This window comes from Channa argus, chromosome 19 (genome assembly GCF_033026475.1).
Source record: "Channa argus isolate prfri chromosome 19, Channa argus male v1.0, whole genome shotgun sequence".
NCBI classification, from domain to species: Eukaryota; Metazoa; Chordata; class Actinopteri; order Anabantiformes; family Channidae; genus Channa; species Channa argus.
The window spans coordinates 18,561,457-18,589,286 of NC_090215.1; the positions used below are offsets into that span (position 1 = coordinate 18,561,457).

Consider the following 27,830-nt stretch of genomic DNA (forward strand, 5'->3'; position numbering starts at 1 on the left):
ATTAATTGATATTTTTGCCCACTAGGAGGCAATGGAACAAGCTATAAAAACAGTTACAATATTAACTTTTGACTAGGAACTAATAAATACTGCCCTTTTTAACTAAACAGCTACCAGATATACATCTTTGTTCACAATCATCTGAAGTTATATCTCTGGAAACAAAGGAATATATTTGTTTGATATATCTTCTGCTTTGCTTTCCATCAACTCCCACGGGAAAACATGTCTCTTTAGCTGCTAAATACTCTGCCAGCTCGTTGCTAACTTTGTCTGCCATCTGCTGCCGGTCACCGATAATGCTTTTCAGAATTTTGTCGCTTCTTGCTGCAGCTAGAGATTAGTTATCAAGATCAGTGAGAGTGAATCAAAACAAAAGTTCTGTCGTAAAACCAAAATAATTAGTAGAGATGAGAAGAACTGGAGAGTCTGCATAATATAATTCAATGTGGATTTACTGCTGAGTTACCTCTTCCATTAATAAAACCTTATTTGATCTGTTAAAAAAATAATACAGCGCAGCTTTAACAAATTCTGTTGGATAGAACGTGCAACTTAACTTATGTTACCCTTCAATTTTCACAGCAGCTGTTTAACATGAATTCACAAATAAGTTCTGTTATTTATGATTCAGCGGTGGACAAAGGAAAAAAAAAAAACTATGAGAAACACCAAGACTATGATGATGCACCACAGATGGCTCTATGGGGGGCACTCTGAATTTCATAGTAAAAAAATAAAACATGTTTTCAAAGGTGCCATCAGCAGCCCCAATGGGGGGTGGAGTGGGGTGGGCTGATCTGTGAAACGACAGCAAATGAGTTAGTATCTCATTTTAGGAACCAGAGCTCTGTATATCGACCACCCACTGGGGAGTGAGGTGGTGAATAGGGATGTGGATTAAAGCATAAGGCAAGGGGTGTTGCGGGTGGGATTTGGCATAGAGAGGTGTGTTGTCTCCAGAGACACACATTGACAATGCTGAATAGTGAAATATGTGCAAGACCAACATGTTTCTGCAACCCTGCTCTGACAGAAGCCAAACAAGACTGAATGGTAGAGAGACACAGAGGCTGAGAAGAAGAAAGCAAAGAGAGAGAGGGAGTATAAGCTCTGGCTCCCAAGTTATTGCCAAGGACAACTCCAGTCAGAGGCAGTTTTGGGCCCGGGGTCTAATGTTGACTGAGCCATGGCGGTGATCGAGCTGTAGCGAGGGCCTCTAAAGTGCAGTACCACTCAGGTGTTTAAAGGTTCTAGGAGATAAACCCTTAAAATATGGTGCTAGCCAATGGGGGGGGCTACTGGGGGGGGCTTGCGTGTGGTCAGCGGTATAGAATAGGTGCCTCATCCTCTCAACCTACCCAGCTGGCAACCCATAGCCTTGAGCAGTCAATGAAAAATTCATGAAAGTGGTCAATACATTTGAGCAAATGCTTCCTTTTGGGTTGCTTGTGTCTAAGCCTGAGACTGGAGATGAAAAGCACTAAGTACATAGCAGGTATCGGGTCAACACGGAGCTTGATTGTGAGTATAACATGGGTTCTTGGGCTGTAGAGGATGGCATTGTTGAAGCAAAGTCAATAGCACTCAATTGATCACTTGCTTTTTATGTAGTGATACATCCAAAACATAGGGCACACATGCAGACGGGCATGAAGAAAGAGAGAAATGAAAAAACAGAACGAATAAACACCCAACAGGAAAATGAAAAACAAAGAGGAAAAGAAGTACACGTAAGTTGCTTCAGCTTGTGATTAAAATCCATCCACAGGGTGCACACGATCCTCCCACATGCTGTATATAGACCCGAACAGCTAATGTTTCAATTACAGCCATTCCAAAGACAAGACAGACAATGATTAAGCCAGCATCGAATAAGAGTAACATCAGAATAACAACAGTTTTTTTTCACCCTACTCCCTCTCTCCCAGCACGAGGAAGGTATAATTACTGGGGGTACAAATCATCATGTGTAGCAGCCATTTGGAGGATGGACCTCTTGTACTACAAAGAGAAAAAGGAGAAAAATAACATATGCAAACATGTTTACTTGAATGTCAACAGCCTACCCATGATGAGAGTTGAAATTAACAGCAAACTGAAAGGTAAGTTGGTGAAACTGCTTATGATCTCTGTTTTAAGGTGGGCTTCAATATCTGCTGTTCAGACCCACTGGGGAATCAAGACACAGGTTCAGTCTTGCACATACTACTCGGGTCTCACAAGCCGACCATGAAAAGGCAACACCACAATAGCCACCCGCACATATACAGACACACACACACCCCTGGGATTGTTGGTCATCCATGATTGGGACATAATGGTGCTCCTCTCTGACAAGGTCCAGTGCTCCCTGACAAATTGGTCTCTAGCTACAGGCTGTCAATCAATCCGTCAAAAGAGACACTGTTGCTAATCAATACCAACATAAAAGCAGCCTCAAGTCCAAAATGGAGGATTCTATCAGTGAATGGTCAAGGTGATCTTCGAAATAAGGGAAAACTAATGTAGATTCTGGCGAAGTCGGCCACACAATTTATGGCTGAGGTGAAGAGAACACCTTTTACAGTTCCTTTGAGTATAGACAGAAAAGTTTCTGTGAATGGAAAATGGCCTGTGAATGTGCACATGCATTTACCAAACCAAGGACACAGTGCAGAAGGCATATGCACCTCCCATTCAAAAACTGGAAATATTAGCCGTAGCGGACACATGACAAAGCATACAAATTGCACGGATGTCTACCAAAAAAATAAAAAATAAAAAAGGGGAAGGATTCTGATGTGTTGAAGGGTAAAGAGTGGCCAACTTACAAGAGAAGGAGACTCTCTGTAACAGAAAATAGAAACACTCAGTCATTGTCAGAAACAAATGGGAAACAAATGAACTATCGTTTAACGCAGAAATGACATGCTTGAATCCACCTAACAGAAAAAAGTGGTTATGGTACTGCAAGACATTGAGGTGGCCTTCATATGGACACTTTTTTCACCAACCCTTTACCTGTATGAGCATGTAAGCCTAGCACACTCTACTGGTGCACTACGAGACCAAAATAATATATCACAAGGAATTCATGATTATCAAATACACTTAAAACTCAATTTACTGCCACTTTATGTAAAACCACTCAATTCACTCTATTTACCAATACTGTTCACAATGGAAAAATAGGGAGGAATGATTGGAAAAGTCAAACTGTTGTGCTATCTCTGCTCGAGTCTGCTCTGAACCAGTTTCTGGCACAGCACCCCGAAGTGAGCGAGGAAATAAGGTAGCTGCAATGCCATGCTTACCAAAAGCAACCACCACAGTGCCATGGTGACTGCCTAGTTGTCACAGCAACCTTTGTTCCATTTGGTGTTTGAGTGTGTGCGCTTGTGTGGTGGTGTTAATAAAAGCCAACAGATTAGCCCATGGGCAGCTAGTGAGATATCATTATGGTGATTGCACCTCAAAGGAGGCACTTCCCTCAGGACAGCACAGTGGCATCAACATCTTATCCCAGCAATATTGCACTGCTGTTGAGTCCAGGTTGGGAGCAATCGAGCAGCTCCCCCTGAAGAAGATGCTTTCTGCCTCTATACCGATGCTTTAATAACCTCCACAGTAATGTCATTAGCAAATTAGCATCCATTGTTTCCTACGGGCTTCTGTATGCAATAAAGCTGGATTCCATCCTCAGCAAGAGCTCTGTTGTTTGGGAACCAGTGCCAGCAAAGGTGATGTGTTGAGAGAAAAACAAGGGGACGGAAATAACTGTTGCGCTCCAGCCATGAATGCCATACCAATTAGGGAATAACAGAGACAGAGGGAGAGAAAAACTGGGGCCACTGTTTGTCTGGCTTGGTCTTGAGGTGGAAATTACATATATGCTTTGTTTTGGGTAGTCGATTCTGAATTTTACCTCCGGAGTTTTGAAGCTTTTGTTTTGACTTGTCATAGGAGGACTGCAGTGAAGTATCTGTAGGGGTAATGACATCCTGAAGTGTTAAGAGAGCGAATGGAAAGGAAAACCGGAAAAAACAAAAAGGGAGCAAAAGAGAGATAGATACCAGCTAGAGTCTTGTTGTTATAGAGGGGAAAAAAAAAAAAAAAGAATATGAGACTGATCACCCATGTGTGAATGGAATAAGATACCGACAAATGGGAGCGGCAAAACCTTCCAGCGTGTGGTAGAGAAAAATGCCCTTCAGTTTTGCACTGCATCTCATTAGTTTGGTAATGTGCTGACATGTTATCCTGGAAAAGGATTCTGCAGGATACTGCACCATGTGTGATCTGAACTGTGGTTTAACTTTACAATAAACTTAAGCACATTTTCTGCATTTCATGAATATATGATGTATAGTTTTTTGTACTGCAGCATTGGTCAAAGCTCCTAACTTGTCACACCTGACATGACATTATAGGGTTTAGGTATTAAAAAAAAAAAAATAATTTTTTTCTTCCACTCTAGCAGAATGTAAAATGTCCACGTGATTAGGAACCTGAAATTCTGTCACTGATATGACAGTTATTAGTTTTGTGTTTGCCTTCCGCACAGCACAAAGGCTTTTTTGTGTGTTAACATTTACAGTGTGCCCATGTCATACCAGGCTTCTGAAGAAAAACCACAAGCTTTATGAGCAAGCTGTATGACAAGGAGTCAATCTTATCCTAGTTGAAGCTGGAAGACAAAGACAGTCTTCAGGGACCGGAGCATTCATTGTTCAGTAATTGTCAGCTGATAAAATGGAAGGTTATCTTGCTCTGTAGTCAACCAGCCTTTAACAGTAATATTTTGGGACTAATGCCATTCAAACAATCTCTCTAAGAGATAGTGTCTAGGCAATAACCTGGCTTTGTGTTAAAGGACACTCAAAACCCAACAAACTACCGATCAAGACCCTGCTCATTGCAAATTGCTACTTGAGATGATGGAATCACGGTCTCATTTTTTCTGTGCAACAGTTTTGTTCACTTTCTCCCTACCGATGTATGTGGAGTCCCCCAGGGTTCAAATTTGGGTCCCTATTTGTTTTAATTTACATGTTGCTGCTCAGCTTCAGACTAGTTGTTCGAAAGCCAAAGAACAAGCCATCAACCAAGAAATCTGGGTTACAAGTGGTACAAAGCCTTTGCTGGTCTAGAACCAAGAACTGTTTGTGTCAGGGGCCGGCAGCAATATTATTGTGAGCAAAATTAACATATAACTACAGTAATATTACGATGTTGCCCTGTGGTTAGTCTCTTGCCCACGGAAAAGCAAACTGGTACTTCAAAGGTTAACCAGTTGAAAATTTTTTTTTACTGGCACTAGCGTCAGCCGAAAACTAGCACATGGTTTGCTTGGTATAAAAGGGCATCAGGGTCGAGGTGTTATGCGGATAATACCCAATAATATGCACAAGTTGACCCTGATGTGAATCAGAGACTTCTGTAGTGTGCATATAGTTTGCCTGGTTGACATTAAAAACTTTGAATTTCACATAAATATTAAATGTTTATTCTAACTAAAAATCGAAGGTCATTAAATGATAGTCATTGTCTTTTTTTTTTTTTAGATTCATAGAAAACCATTTATGCTCTTATTGCTCCCGTACTGACCACTTTAATTTCTTGTTTTCTTGCATAAGCTGCAAAGATCACATGCTCATCTCCACCACAACTGAAATCCTAAAGAGACATTCTTTAAGTAGAACAAAGATTATATCTCCCTTTGGCCCATTCTTTTAGGCTCCCGCATGAATAATCCCACCTGCATTTCTGGGCTTAAATCTCCTTATTTACCATCTTTTATTATAAATGACATTACAACATATACAGTAGATCTTTTACACAGTTATTCTACTAATGCACCCTGTCTGTTCTTTATTCATTGAACAGAGATGCACAGCCTGTATATTCTATCTTAAGCACACCTCTCATCTGTTGTCTGCCAGAGTGATGAAACAAACACCCCTACTATCTTATCATCAGCAAAACTATCATGGAGATATGCAACAGCAGGTATCTTTTGTTGATATTTTGCTCATCTCTTTTGCACAAAAAGACAAGTTTGCATATTCATGTTTTTCCTATGCATATGTTGACTGCTATTCTTAAATCAGTGTTGATCCCAGTGTACTCAGTTATCTGCCTGTTGCAAAAGATGTGACATCACTTTTACAGTTTTTTACAATCCACATTTGTTCTTTTAGTTCTTAAAAGCCAGGGATTCTTTCATCATACTGATAAAGACTTCCACATCACAACGACTTATAACTGCTGTCAACTTTCATGGTCGGGATGAGAGTAAGACAGATTCAAGGACATTTCAGCTTCCAATATAGAAACCACCACTTTAGCTCAGCACTCAAAACACAATTGCTGGCCATGCAGCATAAGAAACTATATTTTGCCAATCATGCAGACCAAATAAACAGTTGTCAATACAATAAAGACTGAATAAACACAAATAAAAACTGAAATGAAATGTAGAGTTAGAGTTATTTTGGCCCTTGAAGAAAAAAAATGTAAAAATGAAAAGTATTGTAGAAAAAACGTTTTTCAATCAGATAAATTTGAAGTATTTTATCTTTCCAGGAATTTTCTGAGAGAGGTGAATCTTAATTAATGATTATCTACCCTAGTTGTTTGGACGCACTCTTGACGGCTCTGATTTGGTCTGTCTGTTTCGGTTTTGATCAAATACGTTTGATACCTTGCTGTTTATCCTGTACTGTGTGGGAGTCACCAACTTAAACACCCTCGATAGCCAATTACAACCAAGCCTGCTGCTACATACTAGATGTACTCCAATAATTTAATTGAATTATAACATGTCTTGCCAAGATAAATGCAAATTTATCAATTATTCATCCCTGGTGATCTTACACACACACACACACACACACACACTTGAAACAATAGAAGGTGCCCTGCTCAAAATGAACAAACTGCAATGTTCCACACCTCCGGTTCATTTGGATAAATACACAATGCATGCTCAGCTTGTTTTTGCTTGCTATAGCTTCATCCGCATCTTTTTGCTCCGTTTCATTGTTTTATCTTTGTGCACATCATCATACACACAATACACAGCTATTATGACAGGATAAAGCAAGATTATGTGGGATCTCAGCACCAATATCGTGCAGTTTGTGTTACTTTGCCAATACATGTACTGTGTGGGTTTGAATGAATAAGACACACCAGATTGGTGAAAACCTACCGCTATGTCTTCCACAAATCGGAATAAGAAAATCTTGTGCAGGCTCTATGACAGGCTTGCCAATATGTAACCTATTCACATAAGTACAGAGGGGCAAATGTTAGAAACTAAATTAAAGAAGACTTATAAATATTTACTTACTACCTCAGTGTTGAAAAGCAGTCTACCAAAAAGCTGCCGGGCCTCCTCCAAGCCTCCCTCTAAATACACAGCACCTGAAAAAACAAACAAACAAAAAAAAAAAAAAACACACACAATGATAAATGAAATGATTAAAGACACATCAATACAACCACATATAATCAGGAAGTGTGTGCAAACTGTGTGGAGTAATTGCTGGAAATCACGCAGAATACACTATAATGTGAAATGATAAACTAGGAAACAACCCCCACCCACACAAATGTTAAGTAACTGTAAAGCATGATACCACCAGTGCAATGCTGGTATAAAAAATTCCGGCAATTTTGAGGCACTTTCAGACTCCTATCCTAATGGAAAACTTAAAATTAATTGAACTCGGCAATGAGTTATAATTGCTTTATTAAAAGTAGGAGTGCATTTTTATTGCTTTTTGACAGTGAAATGACCTCGGGGTTCCCGTGCAGATCTTCCTCCCCCCTGTCAGAGCACAGGAGGAGGAGAGGAAGGCATGGTTTCATCACCACATTGAGATGGAACTGGACAAGGTCACATAAACATCTAACTTGAAACAAGTGTGGAAGGGTGAGCTTGATAAGAGCAGGGCTTATAAAAACATACGAGCCCACATACCGCTATAGACTTTACAGACAGTGTAGACAAACTTTTAATGTACTCTTTGTCATTCGCCTACACACTCGGGCATGAGTTATTTGTGCAGATATCCACACAACACACAGAATGTGCCTCACAATTTGAGTTGTGAGGAAAATCACACTCTAACATCTGCATACACCAACAAACACACACAAAAGACAAAGAGCAAAGAAAGAAATTTGATAGAGAATTGGTCCCATATTGCGGAGAGCTGCTGTCACAGCAACCAAAGAACAATACAAGTATCCTAAATTTCTCTCTCAATAGGAATGATATGCAGCATCTCGAGCTCATTCTGCAGCAACATTCACCTCCTTTGCACAAGTCAACTCTCCTTTGTGTGTTTTATTGTTTTGCTCTTCAACTGTTTCTACTAAAATCAATGGAACTATCACAGTGCCTTTAAGCTGCATACAACTTCGAACCATCACACTTAGGGTGGCTCATTCAATTTAGAAAGCAATAACCACCTGGCAAATTGGGTATACAATTGTGCAGCGGTTTTTATTATGTGCATAAATGAGCCGGTGGAAATGGGGCGCGGTGCGGCTGCAAGTCTAAACGTGCAAACTGCTTTCATGAACGACATCAAAAACATATGAGGGATTCATCATCTGGGGAGGGAAACTGCTTTCAGGTGGCTAACAGGCCATTTACACATACACACACAAATAGTGAAGATGCGTCCCACATAAGCGAAACCATAAAGAAATACAAACAGACCACATAGCATGAAGACAAACTCAAATGAACACCCACTCTATCTGCCTCCCATGCCCTTAACTTCTAAGCAGAGTGGGAAATTACTACCAGCCATTGCCCAAATGTTCGTAAAATTTGATTAAGCCTGACAACTCTGTCTCGCCCAGCAGCCACTTTGGCATGTAACAAACTCTTATTCATTTAGAAGCCCATTACTATTATAAAAATCTAGTTGAGTGCTAGAATAATCAAAGTGGCTTGTGAATCTTAGAAGGCACGAGTCTTTGTGACTTTTGGTCTAAAAAAAAAATAAAAATAAATAAAAAATAAAAATCTTATGAGCTTTCAAACTCATGCCTATGAATCTGTGTCTATAAATCTTCCCTCTTCACGGAGTTCACAAACACAGCATGCAACTAAACCCTGTGCAGATGTGCATCAGCAACCAAGGCTTCTATAACCATGACATGGCTGGGTTAGTGTATCACTGAGGCTGACCACAGGAGGCTCTAGAGAGAAGAGCGGTTCTTCTTGGGATGTTTCTCACTAAGCTTCAGCACTGACAGTTGTGGTTTAACTAAAATGTGGACCTCAGTTCAAGACGCAGCTACGAACCAGATGTTTCCTCTCGAGAGCAGCTGTGGGAGGATAAGAACTGCTTCCTAAGACCAAGTTTTGAATGTCTTTCAACTATCACTCATAATGCATTCATGTGTGTAAATACTGAGGCTAGGGGGTGTGGGTGGATGCGGGAGGCAGTTTTCTTGATGTTTTGATGACACAGTAGATTTGAAAAGTTCCCCAAATGGAGGCCTCAAAGTCACTGAATCTCAAAGTTATTGCTGCTGATTAGATTTTTAAAACTTTTCCAAGTGAAAGGAGAAAGTGGGGGGTAGGTGAGGAGGAAGCGAGAAACCACGAGAGCCTCAAGGGACCTAAAAAGGTATTAAAAATCTCAAAGCAACACCTTTGGTGTCAATCAAAGGATCTGTGGATGAAGAAACCAAGATATGTAGTTACTTCTACGGAGAACACTCTTGACAAGGAGGCTGTCCATGCAAAAAGTGTGCCCCAAAGCGATCCAATCAATCGCACGACTTGCTGCAATCATTAGATGAAGATCTGTACTTCACAGTCCACCCTATCAACTTGCAAAGTTGCAAGCTGACGAGCTGAATACACACAACCCACAAAGCCGCAATTATACTGTAGCGTCTTTCTGCAGCTCATCTTGCAGTAACATCATGCCTTGGCCAAATCACTGCAGTCTCAGTGCTCTGGCAGATTCAACCCACTGAGTTGTTGACCCTGCCAGAGAAGCCAGAACAAAATACAACTGAGATAAATGTGCCCACAATATGTATATGAGAAAACATACTGGATTTGATTATGTTGCCACCACTGCAGCAAATAACTGGATCAATGCTTTTTTTTCAAATGTCCTTTGAATGCAGTACGTTTCAGCTTATCATGCTCACAAGGTGATATTAAGTGGCATTTAGTGCGCTACAATTAACAATTTAATTACAATGAACTTTTTCCGGGTAGAAGGTGGTAAATGATCAAATTTGACTGTTCTTTGGAATCTTTAACTTACTGATTCTAGTATTTTCCTAATATTTCCTAATATTCTTTGGTTTCCTTTTGGAACCAGAGAATATTGGAGGCCACACCTTAACTAACTAACAAAACTAAATGAATAAATGAATTAATTGAAAAACAATGGATATTTGGCACAAGTCTGAGAGAACACAGTTTACAAACTCCTACCAAGTTTTCATCCCTAAGTCCTTAAAGAATATCAGTTATGGCCAGAGAAGGTCGGCCATTAATGAATCTCTACATCTGTCACGAGTCTAATTCAGACAGTCACACCAACTATACAGTGTTATGTTTAGGAATAGAATTCCAATGTCTGAAGGCTTTCAGTGACCAATAAAAACCCAGAGTCAGGGGCATATGAAACACCAGCGGCTGACAGTCGCATTAATAACCTAGAATGAATTATTCAAAAACTCTCAGGCTTTAATCCATCAAATAATATATTAAGCCGCTCCCTCTCAGCTCAATGGGGGCTGAGGCAGAAGACGGACATGGAAAGCAACACATTAAAGGCAAAAATAAAATAAAAAATAAACAAAACCAAAACATGGAAATAGAATTTTCACTACAACAGCAACAAAGGCGGGCTACGTGCACTGTGACGTAAAACATTTGAGTGGGGGGCGAGATGGAGAAACAAGAGGGCACACAAGAACCCAACTCCATCACTGCTACCACTGCAGCAATTAACAAAGGAAGCGGTACTCGTTCAATGAATACACCGGCTGCATTGTGCATGAATCTGATATTCAGCAAGTGAGAGATAATCCTTTCTCTCCGTTCTTTTAATAGGAAGAGCTTAGAGAGGGCCCTCACAAAGGTTCACCATCTGTATCCCCTGGCTGTTGGCAGCGTATAATCCACAGATCAACTGTACAAGGAAATTAGGGCCATAAAAACAGAGTGGGGCCTCTTTTCTTCTTCTCTCAATTCTTTTCAAACCGTTCGGTAGGAAGGAAGCAACGTGGCTTATCAGTGAAGAGGACCTGAGAGGGAAACGGGAGGGCAACAGGCGTGCATAGTTTCTATGAATAAGCAGAGGAAGAAAGTGGCTTCTAAAGACGAAGAGGTAGAGTGGGCACGGGCAAAAGTACAGAGGGAGAGGGTGAGAGAGAGAGAATGGGGAGGGCAGTACAGAATGGGAGGTGTGTAGGCCAAAAGAGCCCAAATGAGAATGGCCCACTCCAGCAGAAGTTAATGACAGGGGATCAGAAAAGCAAGATTTCCATTCAACACTTTGAATTATTCAGGGTTGCAGGGCACCCATTTGCATTGCAGATGCCTTAGCTTTCCATTCCTCTACTGCTCTCCCTCCATTCTCCCTCCCTCTCCAGCTCTCTCCGTCTTGCTCTCTCTGTCTTGAGCAAGAGAATGGCCCTGCCTCAGGGTTAGGAGATAGATACATTCTCTGCACTATGGAGGGAAAGCTTTGCCCATGCAAAGCAGGAGATTATCTGCCATTCCAACACAGCCCAGGTTCAGTGGTCACCGTGACAGAGAAACAAATAAAACAAAGGTCAGAAAACATGCATAGTAAGCCGTTAAAGCTATCTGCCAGGGCTAGGAAATATTATGAGCATGTCATATTCCATCACAGCTCTCAAAACAGGAGTGTACGGAAAGAAGGCCATTTGAATTCTATGCGGGTGCACACTGAAGGGAAAAGCGTGTAAAAAAGGTGGGGGAAAAAAAAAAAAAGGCACCTTCAAGACAACAAGGCAGCGACACGTCTGCAAGCGCATATCTGTTGATGTGGTGCCTGCTGCTTTTGGGAAAGTGGTGGTTTTGACGTCTCTGTCAGACAGCAAGGCGCGTGCGAGGATGAAATGACAGCGCTTGTGTGCCCCTCGTACCATCCTACAGCACGTGTGAGTGATCTGAGTTTGTCGTGTAAGAAGAAAACGCTCTGTTCAATGAGAGAGTCTGAGGGCTGGAGGGTGAGGATGGGGAAGGAGGAGATGACAGAGTGACAGGATGACTCATCATCTGCGTGGCACATCTTTCACCTAATAACACCCAAAGTCTAGATCACAGGGTGGGAACAGAGAAAGATGTAGAACGCAAAGGGACATAAAGAGTAAGCGAGAGACAGGGAAGGGTGGAGATAGATTGACTGCTCAACAACAAGGTTTTAAAGGAGGTGTTTGAGCTAAAAAAACTGAAATGAAGATGACAAAAGTCTTAGTGAAAGAAGAGAGGCAACATCAGACGGCATTCTCAATGCAAGCGACTTTGAACGTCTTCAATCTGTGTGTATGTGTGCATGTTTTGCCCCTCAGCGTGTGCCTCTGTGGCTGAGGGGGGGGATATTTTTGAGTTAGTAATCCAAAACCCATCACCACAGGGTGCTCTCTGACAGCACTTCTCTCACAGGTTTCTTTATAACAGCATCCCTGTTTATTCATCACTTTTATTAAGTTGAAATTTCAGATAGAAGAGCAGTGAAGACAAGGAAAAAGAGGGAGGCGAAGAAATAAAAGGGCATCCAGTGTCGTGGCTCCGCTGCTTTGCCAAAGGACAGAATAGATTAAGATTTTGTCTCTGCCGATAATGAACCCGTAACAAGTACAGGGCCCTGGGGCCGACAGGGGCCATGGTTGCCAGTCAGCACATTCCCTGCTGCTCTTCGCACACTGCTGTTTTTCTGTACTGGGGGAGGGAGGCGAGGAAGATCTCTTTAAAGCCACCCACTTTCTGTATCTATCATCAGGGGAGCGCAGAGATGACTGAACTGGTTCAATCAAGATGGTGATAAGATGAGGAAAGCTGCCGACTCCGCAGCTCTCCAAGAGTGAGGCTTAGCGCTTGCCCGCGGGGTTGGATGGAGAGAGGGCCGTCGTCCCCACCAAGACATTTTTGTGCAAGTTTGTGTGTGTAACTTGCCAATGATTGCTCAGACGGGCAGGCGAGACGAATAAGAAAGCTTGGTTGTGCGTTTGGTGTGGGTAAAGCACAGCAGTGCTCTGGGGATAGCCTGTCCAGCCAGAGGTCAAGCCACATCTCCTGTGATCAATAACGCTGGGTAATGTTTCCGGGGCCTAATGGGAGATCCACTGCAGCTATTTACACAGCTTAACACACAGGCACAAACCCGAATGAGACTATTAAAGGACGCTTTTTTATTGGGTGAATTAGATGCAATATGTATAAAAGCAGCTTAGATAAAATACCAGCATGTTACCGCAAAGTCTACCAAAGCAGCACTCCACCAAACTTGCACACTGAACCCCCCTCTAATTCTGGGTTCTGTTCGTAAGAGTGGAAAGACAGTCTTTGTTTTGAGTATATGTAAATCCATCCTTTTAGGAATAGATTTACATATTTAGTTCACTCAAAATGCCTTCCTATTTTATGTTTTCATGCACAACCATCATCCTTGCTTCTCTCTCTGTCCTGTGGGAATCTCACCGATAAGAGCCTCAAAGCAGTTGGCCATAGCGTGCCGCAGGTCCGACTCTCGGCACAGATCTGGTCCGTGAGCGTAGAGCATGAAGCGATCCAACTCCAGTTTCTGAAAAAGACAAACACATTCATATCAGCGTGTCACCGCCGACACCTCAGTAATAGCCTCTTGAAAAAGTAATAACAATTTTTTGGGTATTGCACATTTTCCTAGGCTCTCCGTGGAAAAGAAGGGGAAAGGGGGCCAAAAAAACTCAAGGGAAATGAGAAAGATTGCCTGCCCTTGCTGGAAAAGGTTCTACTTCATGGCACTGACAGATGTGCCCATGTGTTGTCCAGCTGTGGCAGGATGCACTAAGCTGGCACAGGAGGAAAATGTGCACATACACATGCAAACATGCACAAAATTGCACTGGCACAACACAGACAGACACTCGAGATGATCCCATAATAAATAGTGAAATAGTGCAGTGGTGACCTTCGTACTCCCTGAAAAGTTGTTGCATTGGACAATAACATAATAACTGGTGCTGGAAAGCTGCGAAAAGACAAGTGGGCTTTACACTGCATTGTCCACTGACCTTCCACCTACAGGGAACTCAAAGAGGTGTTTACATTGGAACTTGAAACATGAAACATGATGGGTGTATGTATTATTGATATCTCCAATACTGTATTTGCCGAAGCAGTACAATGTTTCTATATTTAACCTGCGTCAACCCGCAGGTGCTTTCACAGGTTGACGCTGTGTTAAACATGCTAAATGGTTTTTGTTTTATTCATCTAAACAAGCACAACCCTTTACCGTGCTGTACACCACACAATTCTGTCCACGTAACGTCGTATTTAAAGCTACTGTACAATATGCTAACAGCTGTGCTTCTCTGTACATTGTGCCATGTTCACCACAACCCTTCAGCTATGAATCATTATCAAGTTACAAGAAATAAGAAGCTGCAAAACGTACTAACTGTATAAGTGTATTCACTTGCACCTCCAGAAAATAATATTTATCTGAGATTTTAGCCTATTTTTTGTTTTTACCTTTTGCCAAGTACTTTTACACTAGTTGTTTTTATATATGGCCTCAAATTTAATTTTGCCTAATCACACCCCTCTTTTCACCTTAAATTCACTATATTCAGGTGATCTCCATTTAACTAACTTCTAAACTAAATTAAAGTGCCAAATAGCTGCACCAATGCTGATTTAGGTTACCTTACTTTAACGTGAAGGATTTTTATGTCCAAAATTACAAAATATTGTAAAAATAAATACTTATAAAAAGGTGAAAACCCTCAAGAGGGCGAATACGTTTCATATTCACTGCGCATTACCTCCTCCAGTGGCCTGACGTCATTTGTTTTCGGAGACACGTAATTTAAGATATTCTAACAACCAGATTTATTAGGTTTTGTTGTTGTGGGATTTGGATTTTTTTGTTGTTACCAAAAGCAGGCTGGCGCAGGAACAATTGCATGTAAAGCCCATTTATGTAACTTATCACATATTACAAATATATTTGTTGAGCTAAGAGTAGTAGTAGTAGTAGTATTAATAATAAAAATAATATTATGCTTGGATGGAATTTACGGACTGTGGGTCAGTGAAACTTTCTCCAACTGTTTCTCCAAGCCAAGTCAAAAGTATCCCAACTTGACTTTACTGGCAGTGCACCACAGACAAATACCCAACAAAAAACAGTCAGGGTTCCATTTAATTATGGCTGATAACTGTTGGTGGTATCCCACCCTCCGTGATTGCACACACAAATTAAATCACAATTCATAAATACTCCAACTCAGAGGGAACCCGTTCTGACTTTTAAGCCTTCCAAGTGAAGTGGCGGTTTGTGCTGTTGCTCGCTGAAGATATTTTTTGAAAGATAATTGCGAGTGTTCTTGAGCAGACGGCTTTAGAGGAGCCTGGTAAACAACTTGGCAACGTCGAACGCTGTATCACACTCACTTTACCGCAAGCAGCAAATTGAAACAAGCCAAACTTCTGCACAGCACTAATGCAGATTCGGGTGGCTGCATCTTTGTATTCAGCAGGGAGCAACATAAAAGATTGAAGTTTTTAATTGCTTTCTCCACATCACGGGACGATTATTGTTGTGTTCTTTACAAACGTGCCAGTGAGTGCTGCTTGGCTCTACAACGCTGCCAGCGAGAGAGAGAGCAAGAGAGAGAGCGAGAGAGAGAGAGAGAGAGAGAGAGAGAGAGAGAGAGAGAGAGAGAGAGAAGGTAGGAAGTAAGGGGGGCTAGCGATAACAGGAACTGGAGAGTGTTTTAGGAAGACCTCTGGGGGCCCACTGGGACCCCAGCCGCACTAGTCTAGTCCTCCAAAACAACAACCTTTTAACTCCAATTACAAACCTGAGGGGGGCAAAAAAAAGGGGGTAAGGATGGCAGCAAGAGAAAATTACTCTTTTCCCCAGTGCACCCTTAGAAAGAAGCAAAGTCATAATGGCAAGACAGAAAACAATAACACTGTCTCAAATGTGTTCTCCTGTCAGTTCATACACCTTTCACCAATTTGACCTGCAGAAAGATGACTTGTTAGTAGTGGGAGGAGGTGAATTTACCTTGGCTAGCATGGCTAAGTGCTGGTTCTGTACGATGGCTGTCCTGTATGTTGCGAGGCCACCCTCCTCTAAACTGGGAAAAAGGTAGTACAGGTGGACACTGTGGACAGAGAGATGAAACAAAGTCACTATAACTTAGATTTACTTGAATATCATGTCGTCGTTTTTCCACAATCTTCATTTCTAATCTGAATACCAATATGGGTGTTTTAAAAAGCAAATTAAAAAAATGCGAAAAGTTATTCTTTGTGGCGACAAAAGTGAGACGTCTGTGTCATGCTGCATTTATCCAGCTTTCCAAGACCACTTAATTAAATTTCAAGAGATTTCCAGTTTTTCCACCACTGTGTTAGAACCCAGAAATGGCCACAGACGCTTCAGTGGTTCCACAGCTGGGTTCCGGGAGAGCAGGTTCCATTTTCATTACGGTCCAGAGTCTCCCTAACCACACCGTGTCATTTGATTTAATTTAAATTAAAACAGGCCATTTAATTCAGTCATTTCTAATCAATGCAAAGAGAGGAAAGCAGGTGGTGTTCTGTTTTCCAGATTCACAAAAGGTTTATTCGTTAGGGTACTGTGATCTTAGTGTGAAAACAAACAAAAATGATTAGAGCAGAGACACTTGCTTTGTTGGCAAAAGTGTCAGTCAGAGAGGCTGACTAAGCTGCAGCGCATTCTACATGCACAACGCAAACATTGTGCTTGTGGCTGGTTCAGTAAGTAAAAGCAGATTCAGACTTCTTCTTTTAAGATAAAGCCATCCACAAAATAAATCGCCTTCAAAGACGTCCATTACAATGTGGTGAACTATAGACCCCACAGTACATCAAAGGGTCATTATGTAACCACAAAACCTGTGGATCTTTCCAGCCCTGAACTATGACGCTCATTTGTAATCCAGTTCCAGTTCCGCAGCAACGATTACTTAAATTTTAAAGTCTAAATGTAAAACAAAAATGTCTACGTCTACCTTTTAACATCTGCTGTCCCTATAAAAAAAAAATAAAATAAAAAAATAAATAAAAAAAATCTATGTTCAACACTAATTCTTCATGTTAGAGCTGTTCAAATGTGCAAAATATTCTGTTGGCTGGACAGCAGAGGCACAGATATCCTCCAAGGGCAGTGCACACTGGAGGTGTATAAGGCAGTTGGCTGGATCTGCTGTACCCATTTAACTGGACAAGAGGTTGATAAATAATTCAGAGGGCTAGAGCATAGGCCAAGCATGTCTCGTCAGACGCTAACAATCAAAGAAGGAAGGCAGAGGAAGAGGGGAAGAAGGAGGGAAAGTGGCAAAACATGCCCAGAGTTATCCAGAGAAACCGAGGCTAACCAGCGTCTTTGTAACACTGTTCTTGCTGCATAAGGGAGCTGAAGCAGTGTCCTGTCAGTGTCAGTTCCTATTAAGGTTTAATCCTGCTCCTGAATGTTCACTGTTGTGGAAGTGTTTGCATCGAGGGTTAGGAATAAGATTTTGGTAGTTGAAGTTAACGCTCTTGGCTAAATGGATGTCAGATGTTCCTTTTTTGCTTTTTGCAACCTGTGTGCAAGCGAGTAAATACTACACCGTCTTGCAAGAGGGAAGGTTTTTCTTTCCTTTTCTACTATTATTATGCACTCGAACGAGGAGGTAGAGGTACAGTAGGTAGGTGGGCAGCTACTTTGCTAGGGACTGTGTGAGATTAATAATATCTACGTATAATTAGCACTCTGCTTAGGTAAGTGCAGGGCAGTAATGTCCGCACTCACCTGGGAGTCAATAACATAGTCAGCATTCCAGACAGCGATTCCAGACAGCTAATTGCAAGTTGTCATGGAGAATTTCAGGCCGTTAAAATAAGGTGGTGGGGATTACATCCCAGTTCCAATTACCAGTAAATCACTGTCTTGACTCAGTTGAAAGTATGGAGAAGAGCGTGATTGTGACAGACGGGGATAGACTATGAGAGAGACGGAGAAATGGAGTGAGAGGGTGAGAGAAAAGGACGGGAGGTGGGAAGAAAGGCTGATAGTTCTGTAGTCAGCTTCAATTAGTGGTTGCGTCTATCAAAGTTGCGCAAGCACTTTCTCACCTGGTGAGGAACTCGACAACAGCATCACCCAGGAACTCGAGTCTTTCGTTGTGATTGATCCTAGGAGCATGGAGGAGATGGGAGGACAGTTGAAAAAGTGGCCAGACACAGAGACTTCAGCCACACAAACACACAGCTGTTCCATTCATCAGCACTCTGAGAATAACAGCAGATCACGTTCAATAATATGTGGTCGTTGCCCTTAAAATTAGCTCATTTCATTTCCCCCGAGATATCCCTTCCTTTCACAGTTAAAGTTAATTTTCTTGTCAGCAGGCCTGCCGGGTATATTAATCACGAGAATCGCCCCTTTGATTGCTCCTGTGGTCAGTGATAGCATGAACAGATATGTGCCTGCAGGCAGCCTACCTGGAGGGTGAGGGGTCATCTTGCCCCAGACGAGACATGATGTTAATCAAGGTGTTGATTCCTGAAAAGAATACCAAGGGTGGGAGGGTCAGGGGCAATATAAGCACAGATGTCATTTGGCGGAGAGTAAAGAAACGAGTGAGGGAGAGAATGGGGATTATACCGGCATAAATTACCCACCTTTCTTCCTCATGTACATGTGGTGGACTTTCCGGTCCCCGTACTTAGGCTGGCGGATACCGCAGTTGGAAAGGGAGTTGCGGGCATGATCAGGATTCATCCCAAAGTTGAGGTGGTGACTAGGGTGAGTCATGGCCAGCTGGAGCACAAAATTATAATGCAAGAAATTATAAACTTGCAGGAAGATTGTCGCCTTATACAGTGTGAACTGCCATCACAAATAACATATTCATTCATATTATTCGTCTAATTTAGCTCATTTTCACAGTTCTTGGGACATAACAGCATGAAAACAAGAACACACTAAACATTTGCGACAACACTGTTTGGTGCAACCATTATTAGAACCACTACCAGGCGAAATGAATAACATTGATTTTGACAGTGGTACCTGTCAATGGGTGGGATACTTTAGAGAGCAAGTGAACAGCCACTTCTTGAAGGTGATGTGCAATAGGAATAATAGGCAAACATAAGGCTCTGGGTCCCTCAAAGGCATCCAGTGCTCACAGACGCACACGGAGAGCGGTGGGTAGCCAGTCTGGTCTGATCCACTGTAGAGCCACTGTAGCACAAACTTTTGAAAAACGTAGTGCTGGCTCTGATCAATAAATGTCAAGAGTGGTGCATCGTGGTGCATTACAGCTTGCTGCATACGGGGATGTGTAGCTGCAGACCAATCAGATTGCCCATGCCGACCCCCGTTCACCGGCAAAAGCCTCTACAAAGTGCAGGTCATTAGAAGACAGTAGAGAGAGTGGCTGAGGAATATTCTCCTCTGGTGACTGGTCAGGTGGGTGTCTGTTATTTACTTGGGGAAGAGGGTTTGAGGAACATGGCCTAAAAGTTGGTTTTTCTGTTAGATGATGTGGGAACAACACAAAATCCAGGCCTCTGAAAATCCTCTGCAGCATTTTCTCTTTTGGCTAAAGGTTAATTAGAAAAGAAATACTGTTGGATCAGCAACCACTAGAAAGATAAGAGAAGTGGGTGATATATGTAAATGAGTGAGGGTCCCCAATGCCTGTTTGCTATGGTTAAAGTTGTTTGCATGACAATTACAAACTTTCAAATCTGTAAAGTTGACCAAAAGTGGGAATATAAGGTAAAATAACCCTAAAGGAAAGCTATTAGTTGTCATTCAGCTTTATTTAAAAAAAAAAAAAAAAAAAAACGACAAAAATTGCTGTGCCTAGAAAGACTGCTGCTGCTTAACATCTCAAACTCGCTGAGGATAGAAAAAGGAGAAAGATAGAGCTCAGTAGGATATGTCAAGCCTTTATCAATCTTACATTAGGAGAATGTTAATCTCAGCCAAAGAGAAAAAAAAAAACTCCAACTGCTCTCCCCCCTGGGCTTGCTTTTCAAAATGCTTGTCTCCTTTCAGCCAACTTCAAATCAATTTCAAGCTCCAATGAGATATATATGTAAAACGTTAACAGAGAGGTTTCAATATTTATAGTTGCTCAAGAGACCTTCAGCTTTGTAGCCTTGAACACAGAAACGACAAATTCAACAGCAATTGTTTTTTTTTCTGTAGTTAAGAGGAACAGCTATTTTGTCTGTGTGTGTGTGTGTGTGGGGGGCTAGTTATTTGACATGACACAAGCAGAAATCTAGCAACTCTCTGCACTGTTTGACAGTTTGATAAAAAATATAAATAAAAACAACAACCACCACATCTACTTCCAATTTCAACTCCCCTATTGTGCCATGTCAGACACAAGTCAATGACAGCCTGCTACACAAGCCCGAACTACAGAGTTTGCTACTCTAAAGGAATTGTATCAAGCAAAATACATCAGTTATTCTGTAAACACTGCAGGTCCTTCACAGTTAAGGACAGCATCCAACAACAGTATTGGCTTTTAAGCTGAATGTGTGGAGAGGATTGACGTCTGCAACTGTTCCTGTCAACATAATGACTGCGTAAAGTATCGGAGGGATTTGGATTTAGTGATCACTGCCTCAGCTGCTGCTCAACTGCCTTTGGCTAAACAGGAATAAACATCATCACTCAGTGGAGAGCGGCAGACTTGACTGGAAGGAGTGTTGCTCTTGAACCCACATGCAGGGAAACTGATGGGCAAACTGCCTGCTTGGCAAACAAAATTCAACAATGCCATTACTGTGTACTGCATCATTTAATATAGCACACAGGTAGAACAAGATTCAGGGGCAAAAAGAAAGCGAGGAGACAGACTGGGATCACTTGAACTTGTAATTTAATCATCTGCATTTTAATGTACATGATAGGGAGTGTACTTATGTCATAATAAAACGGGCTATATAAAATAAACAAGGCTAAATAACGATGACAGCTGCATTGCCCTTACGTTGGTATTTAGTGAAGCACTTGAGTGAAACTGAGCAGAGGAAACGACCAGTTCTATCCCGCTGCTTTTGTCATTAGTCAAATCATCAATAAATACAAGGAAACTAGTTTCTTTGGCAGCAACACAAGCCCAAGTCATCACACTACCTCCGCCGTACTTTACAAATGAGGTGCTTCAGATGATAAGTGGTTCCTTCCCTTTTCTATATTTCTCCCTCTCTCTTCATCATCCTGCTGGAAGCTGATCTTCATCTTATCTGTCCATAGGAGGTTGTTCCACAACTGTACATGTTTTTGGCTCTTAGCCCTAATCTGGCCTTCCTGTTTTTGAGGCTTACCACTGGTTTACATCTTGTGAAATATAATCCGACGTCGTAAAGAGTGTTCTTTATTTTGCCACCGGTTGAGAACGAGTGCCTTACAAACTCCATAAATTATTGTTTCACTTTAAATATTTTGATGGCAGGCAGAGCTAAACTTATGGTTGGCATATCTACATTAAAGGTGTTGGTGGTGTGCTGTGTACAGACTAAATATTTCGTGTTGCCTCTCTAGTCACTAAGCCAGATACAACTACAGAATAAAGGAGGGGTATAAGACGTGTGTTAAGGGATTACAATATAGATCAAAACATGGGTAAAGTACATGTTAGCAGTAGTTATAGTATTACTGATAAGCATTTTTCCAACAGTGTAATTACTTTTGATGCTATGATGACAACCACATGGAAGTGTTGCTGTGACTTCAGATGTTTGGTTGGTTTTCACTAACATTTAATGTCAGACCTGTGCTCAAATAAAAGTGAATGAGGATTTTGTAATTCAATTCTTTAGTTGACGCTAGACTTGCAGCCTTTAAGACTAATGTGAACATATTTTGCATTTATTTCATATTACACAGCAGTCATTTTAATCCTTTTGTAACAAAGAATAATTCAAATATTAATTCGTAAATGCAAGTCTCTAAAATGGGCCATTCAGGCCAGCTCTACTTAAAACAGATGGACGCCACAATCACATGGCCAGGCACACATTGCCAAGAATAACAAAACCAATACAATACCCTGGTACTCTGTACATAGAGTCACAGTCAAATTCGTGGGGGAACACAAAGAAAATCATGCAGTATCAGAGCTAGGACCGAGGACTTGTACAGTTAAATTATTGAGATCCTCTGTGACGCCTTTCATTCTGTCAGCATGGGTCAAAAGTGAGGAATGGGGACAAAACAACAGGGGGTGGATAGGATTATGAGGGTCTGCTGGATGTGGGGATGCAGGAGCATGTGGCGACCGTGACCACCCCCCACCCCACCCCACCCCACCCCACCCCAAGTTTTAAATGTTAGATGTTTATTACAGAGGCTCTCAGAAGTGGAGCTTCAAAGGGCCATTTCTCCATTGGAGCTGGGCGAGAGCAAGTGTTCACTGTAGAGACTCCCACTTTGTCAGTTGCCTCATGCAATCACAATGCTAGTCAGCACTGCAATAAGTTATTTTGGTGTACAGAGAATCATAGAATGTCCTTATGGCTTTATTGACACAGTGTAGACCTGAGGTTGTGTATTTAGGACATACAGTATAATCACAATACAGTACAGTACATTTTTAATTCACAGAGGTTTTCATTAAAACATTAGAGAGAATGAGCTGGAATCAAGCATCGATTCTCTACCCACCCACCCAACTCTCTGGTTTCCCAGGTAATCAATTGCTTTCATCTCTTGTAAGGAAAATATGAAAAAGGAAATAAATCCCTTTTTTACTCCATAATAGCTAGAACAAAAACTCCCTATTCTAAAAAACAGATGAAACTCTCCGAACCAAGACTGACCACCCAAGTTCTGTTCCACACTAAACTACTTGTTGAAGTCTGAAGCTTCTCCACCTGATGTGAATTCCCAGCTGCCGTTTTCTCTCCTGTGACCATCATTAACAGTAAGCTCCTCAAGGTGCCGCCATGGTTTCTGTTTTTGTTGTGCATAAAAGGAAACCATGGAACCTTTATGGCACGCTATAACCACCTCAATCATTATCTCCAAAGTGCTGCCAGGGACTTGGAGCCAGCTATCAAACTTTGGGCATCGGATATCCAAACAGAGGAGAATTATTGCTTTAAAGACCAGTTTTGTCAGACCCATACTGACAAAATGTTTTTATTCATCTATACATTATACAACTGCAGATTATATGGATTAATCCATTTAAAAATCAAACAAATGTTGAATCTAAGTGTATTTCACATAAAAAGCAATCAATGTATGGAGGTGGATTTTCTCATGCTAGAGATGAATAGACTGCCACTGGAAAACATTCAACTCATTAAACATGATCATCACATCAGATTGGAGGCAAATGGGAAGTGATGGCAAATCTGAAGTCAGTTCTGACTCAGAGAGGGCTGTTTGAGCAAGCATCATTGCACTCCCGCAGCCGTTCTGTCCAAAGCTATCTGGGCAGAAAGTGTGTGTACTGTGGGACATTAGCTGCTGATGTGTTTGTGCTGGGGATGAGGAAGGTGCTGTAAGCCCAGCAATGATGGCTCTCTGCTTGGGTCATTTCAGTCCCAGAAGTGGTGAACTACTGACAGCCCTGGCTTTGTCCACACACAAACAGACACACACACACCAAAGGTATTAACACCTCGGTGGATACAATTGCAATACAGACACACACACACACAAACATCCACTGCAGAAGCCTGTATGTGAGCTGTCATGACCAAACTGATTGTTTTTCTTTTGATTGTTTATCTTTGTTTGAAGATGAAGAAACTGAATGAGAAAGAGCCAGACACAAATCCATAAATTTCTCCCTGGAGACAGAGATGTCAAGCTCAAAGGGACGTGTTCACAATGAAAGGACCACACCCTTGTTGACCACCAGATGGCCTCACAGTAGGTCAGCGTTTCCTTGTTAGCGCTCATAATGACAGGTCAACACTGTACAAACAACAGAAAGGCCAATCACTGATCGATATGTGCAAATGCTGAAACATAACCACACGGACACGCATAAACACACACGCACAGAGCCTTGAGCGAATCTTAATGCATGCTTCCCCTTATTAACTATGTAGCGGCTACAACACATTGATTTCTAATGTATCAGGTTATGACAGGTCTTCAATATTTCTGGAGGCAGCCGTAGGGCTTACTCCGAAGGCACACAGCTTGGGGCTGCAGAGCTGACAGGGGAGAGCTGGCTGTATGGAGGAGGCTGTTGTTGTCCTGACTACTGTCACTGCAACTCACAGCAGACCAAGGCTGCTCGCTGCAGAGATATGACTCAGGTTGGTGTGTGGGTTACCTTAGCTGACTCCTGAGCCCCTGTTTCCACCTGAGCTATCCCTGCAGAGGTGGAATGGGCACAATAATGAGGCAAATGCTGCTTCCCTCCTTACTTCTCTGCACACAAGAAGCCCCTGCACAAAATGTTTATTTTTCTTTTGGCCATCTAACCAGCAGTAGACTGCCTAAAAGAACCGTGGGGATTCGGCTATCGTTATCTATCCTGTTAGTTATCAGCTATGCCAGCCTTTAAATAATGCCGCTTGGTTTGGGGCATACAGTCGCATCACTTTGTAAGGCTGTCAGGACTATGCCTTACCTGAAGAAGGCAGCGCTCCTTGAAGATGTAACCAATGAGTTTATCCAGGTGCATCAGACACTGGTGGTACCGGATATGATGAGTGAGAACAGGCAGCATCATTGCGTGCTGTGGGGACAGAAAGAATTGGTAAAACATAGGCAATGGAAAAGACAACGAAAGGAAGAAAAGATTGGAAACTCAAAAGAAACAGGAAGAGACAGGGAATATAAATCATGCCTTATACGGAATAATAGTGAGGGGAGCGTGTTTTGAGAGAAAGTGAGATGAAGAGATCGTGAAAAAGAAAGGTAGAGGGTTTATAGAGGGAACAGAGAGGGAGAAATCAATCAGCCAGTCATTATTTATTAAGTGGCGCTCAGCAACAGAGAGATGAAATAATCAAAAATCCAATTGCTGCTCTGTGAGAGGGAATGACAGACAGGGGGAAAATTCACATTTGGACAGGACAGTCAAATCGAAGCCCATTTCGACATGTTGACATGCTTACATTCGGACAAACACCGGCAGCCCCCTCTGACCCTCACATATTAAAAGAAAAAGTTTGAGTGCAACAAAGTGTAAGGAAAGAATCAAAGTGGAGGAAAAAGAAGGAGCTCTGTGATTAGTGAGTGAACTTGAGTGTTTATGTGACACAGAAAGTTAAAATAAAAGCAAAAGAGGGAAATCAGCCAGTGGTCATCGAATGAGTCCGACAGTCAGAGAGCCAATCTACAGAATCATTAGTGGGGGCTTATCAAGGCGGCCAGCCAGAGTGGCTGAGAAAGTGTAGCAAAGGCTGGTGTACACACATTAACCCCGTGCCACCACATGAGAGAGGAGGGAGCCATGCATGTTTTAATTAGTGCTACTGGGGAGTGTGAGCCTGAGGCCCGGCGGCTACAAGCAGTGCTGCCACGTAGCCCTGGGGCCATCGCAGGGGCCGTGGTGACACACTCCCCGGGCCTTGTTAAGCAACCAATTAACAAAGCCAGGCCCTGGTCATGTCTACAGCTTCTGACCTATTCTGATGACTGCCTGAGCAACCAAGTTGTGTGTCTGTGTGTGTGTTTTGTGTGTGTGTGTGTGTGTGTGAGGGGGGGGGGGGGGCTTGTTAGAGTTGATACTCCATTAATTAGAAAGGCGGGAAAATTCCTAATTTACAATCAGGGATGACGTGTGGGCAGTTTGGATGCTGTCCAGTCAGACCCACTTTTACCCTGGCTGAAATATTACAAGCATGAATTTTAAATTGCACTTTAACTCACTACATCACCATTTTATTACCTGGAATGTGACAAAATGATTATCCCACGTTATTTTCCAGATTTATTCACATCCATTTTGTATCTAAAATATGAAATATTAAACTGAACATCGTTTTGCTGTACACTGTATGTTTCGCAACAGAGAACTTAGAGGGATCTAGTCTAACTTCATTTGACATATTTTATTAAGCAGCATATGTCCAATAAGTATTAAAGCCTATCTAATTTTTAATAATGTATTAATTTCTAAATACTGCCACAAATGCAAGCCGACAGTTGTTTTCATATTTCTTTGGCTTGGTTATGTGATATATAAGGAGGTGGATTAATCAATATAGTGAGTGAGGACAAGTAAATAAATTCACCACACTCTTGAGCGAATAAACCCCAACCCACATATCTTTTCTATGATGTAGAAGAGAAAACAATCTGTCTTTCCCTTGAAATGTTTTTGACTGACTCGTAGCCTTCACATGGATGTGATCAGGGATACATAAGGAGCAGACAGACAAAGCAGAAACCAGAAGTAAATCAAAAAATAAACATACAAACATGGAGCAAAAAAAAAAAAAAAAAGAACACTGATGAATAAATAAAACCCATCTCTTGCTCCAATGTGTAGCCTGGTCCTTGACAGAGCCTTTCAAGTGAGGCAACCTTGGCGTAGCTGAGTGATGTCAGTAATGAGTGGGGGGTGATTTGGCTGTAAATAGAGCGCCTGCTTTTAGAATCAAGAAACTATGGGTCAGTTTGGCCGTCATCTTTCGTCTGTGTCACAAGTTGTGCAGAGTGTAGAAGTGAAATTATTCATGAACCAATTAGTCGCAGCAGTACAAGCTTGAAGCAAATATAATTGGGCAGCAATTATGGATTGGATCCTTCTTTGCTAGACCTTGCTGTAAGAGAGGTCTGGCTTGCTGGGCTAAAACTTTCCATCATTCCCCTCCAAATCGGCTGTAGGCTATCATTGCTGCATACGGGGAGAGGGGATGTGTTCAGAGAAAAAAAAAAAAAAGAATGCACAACGTTGATGCCAATTATGTTTTGATTAACAGGCAGAAAAAAAAATAGAACAGAGTAAAAAGTAAAAGTAATATAACATGAAGTGTGCTAGAATGTTTCAGTACGCTGACAAATCCACGAAGAAATGCAGCTTTGTGTGTTTCAGTTGGCAAAGGATGGAATTAACACATTCACAGTTAGGGTTTAAGTCTCGTTCGAAACTTTAACTTACAATTGTTCCACATCCTTGAGATCAAGGTACATTTCCAATTGAGTTTACTTTGCTTCTAACATGAGCAAAAAACGAGATAACAGTACATGTGCTCCTGCCACAGCGAGTGGTGGTGATGTATATAAATAACCTGTCAGGTCTGAGACATTAGTTAATGAATGGTTTGCTTGGTGAGGCTCAGTGGGAGTCCACTTTCCTTACATAGATTTTTGGCACTTGAATAGAGAAATGACGCAATATGTGGAAAGATCAGAAGCCATAGCTACCATAACTGTGCAGTGAGCACTGGTCTGTGTCTGTCTGAGTGGAAGCACTGCTCGGTGTGTGTGTGTGATCAAATTTAAAATGTAACAGCTAGTTTTCTGGCTACTGTTTCTAGGAACCAAAGGGTTTAGCTCCTTTTTTATTAGCAGGTAAAACCTAAAGTTCGTCCATTCAATACTGCTGCTCCTCACTTTTCATAGTTTTAGCATTTAGCATTTACTTGCCCTACA

General features: G+C 41.7%; 1 protein-coding gene across 3 annotated transcripts in view; it reads right to left on the reverse strand.

Moving 5' to 3' along the window:
• drosha (drosha ribonuclease III) overlaps nucleotides 1–27,830 on the reverse strand; it is an 83,859-nt gene that overhangs the window by 31,099 nt on the left and 24,930 nt on the right. For 2 of the 3 annotated variants that reach the window (XM_067485826.1, XM_067485827.1), the window contains exons 17-23: nucleotides 24,856–24,963; nucleotides 18,914–19,052; nucleotides 18,734–18,794; nucleotides 18,365–18,424; nucleotides 16,287–16,386; nucleotides 13,706–13,808; nucleotides 7,337–7,410 (exon numbers count right to left, since the gene is read on the reverse strand). In XM_067485826.1, the coding sequence (XP_067341927.1) occupies nucleotides 7,337–7,410; nucleotides 13,706–13,808; nucleotides 16,287–16,386; nucleotides 18,365–18,424; nucleotides 18,734–18,794; nucleotides 18,914–19,052; nucleotides 24,856–24,963 (645 nt within the window). The remainder of the gene's footprint in view (nucleotides 1–7,336; nucleotides 7,411–13,705; nucleotides 13,809–16,286; nucleotides 16,387–18,364; nucleotides 18,425–18,733; nucleotides 18,795–18,913; nucleotides 19,053–24,855; nucleotides 24,964–27,830) is intronic. The other variant, XM_067485828.1, reaches the window with a different exon arrangement.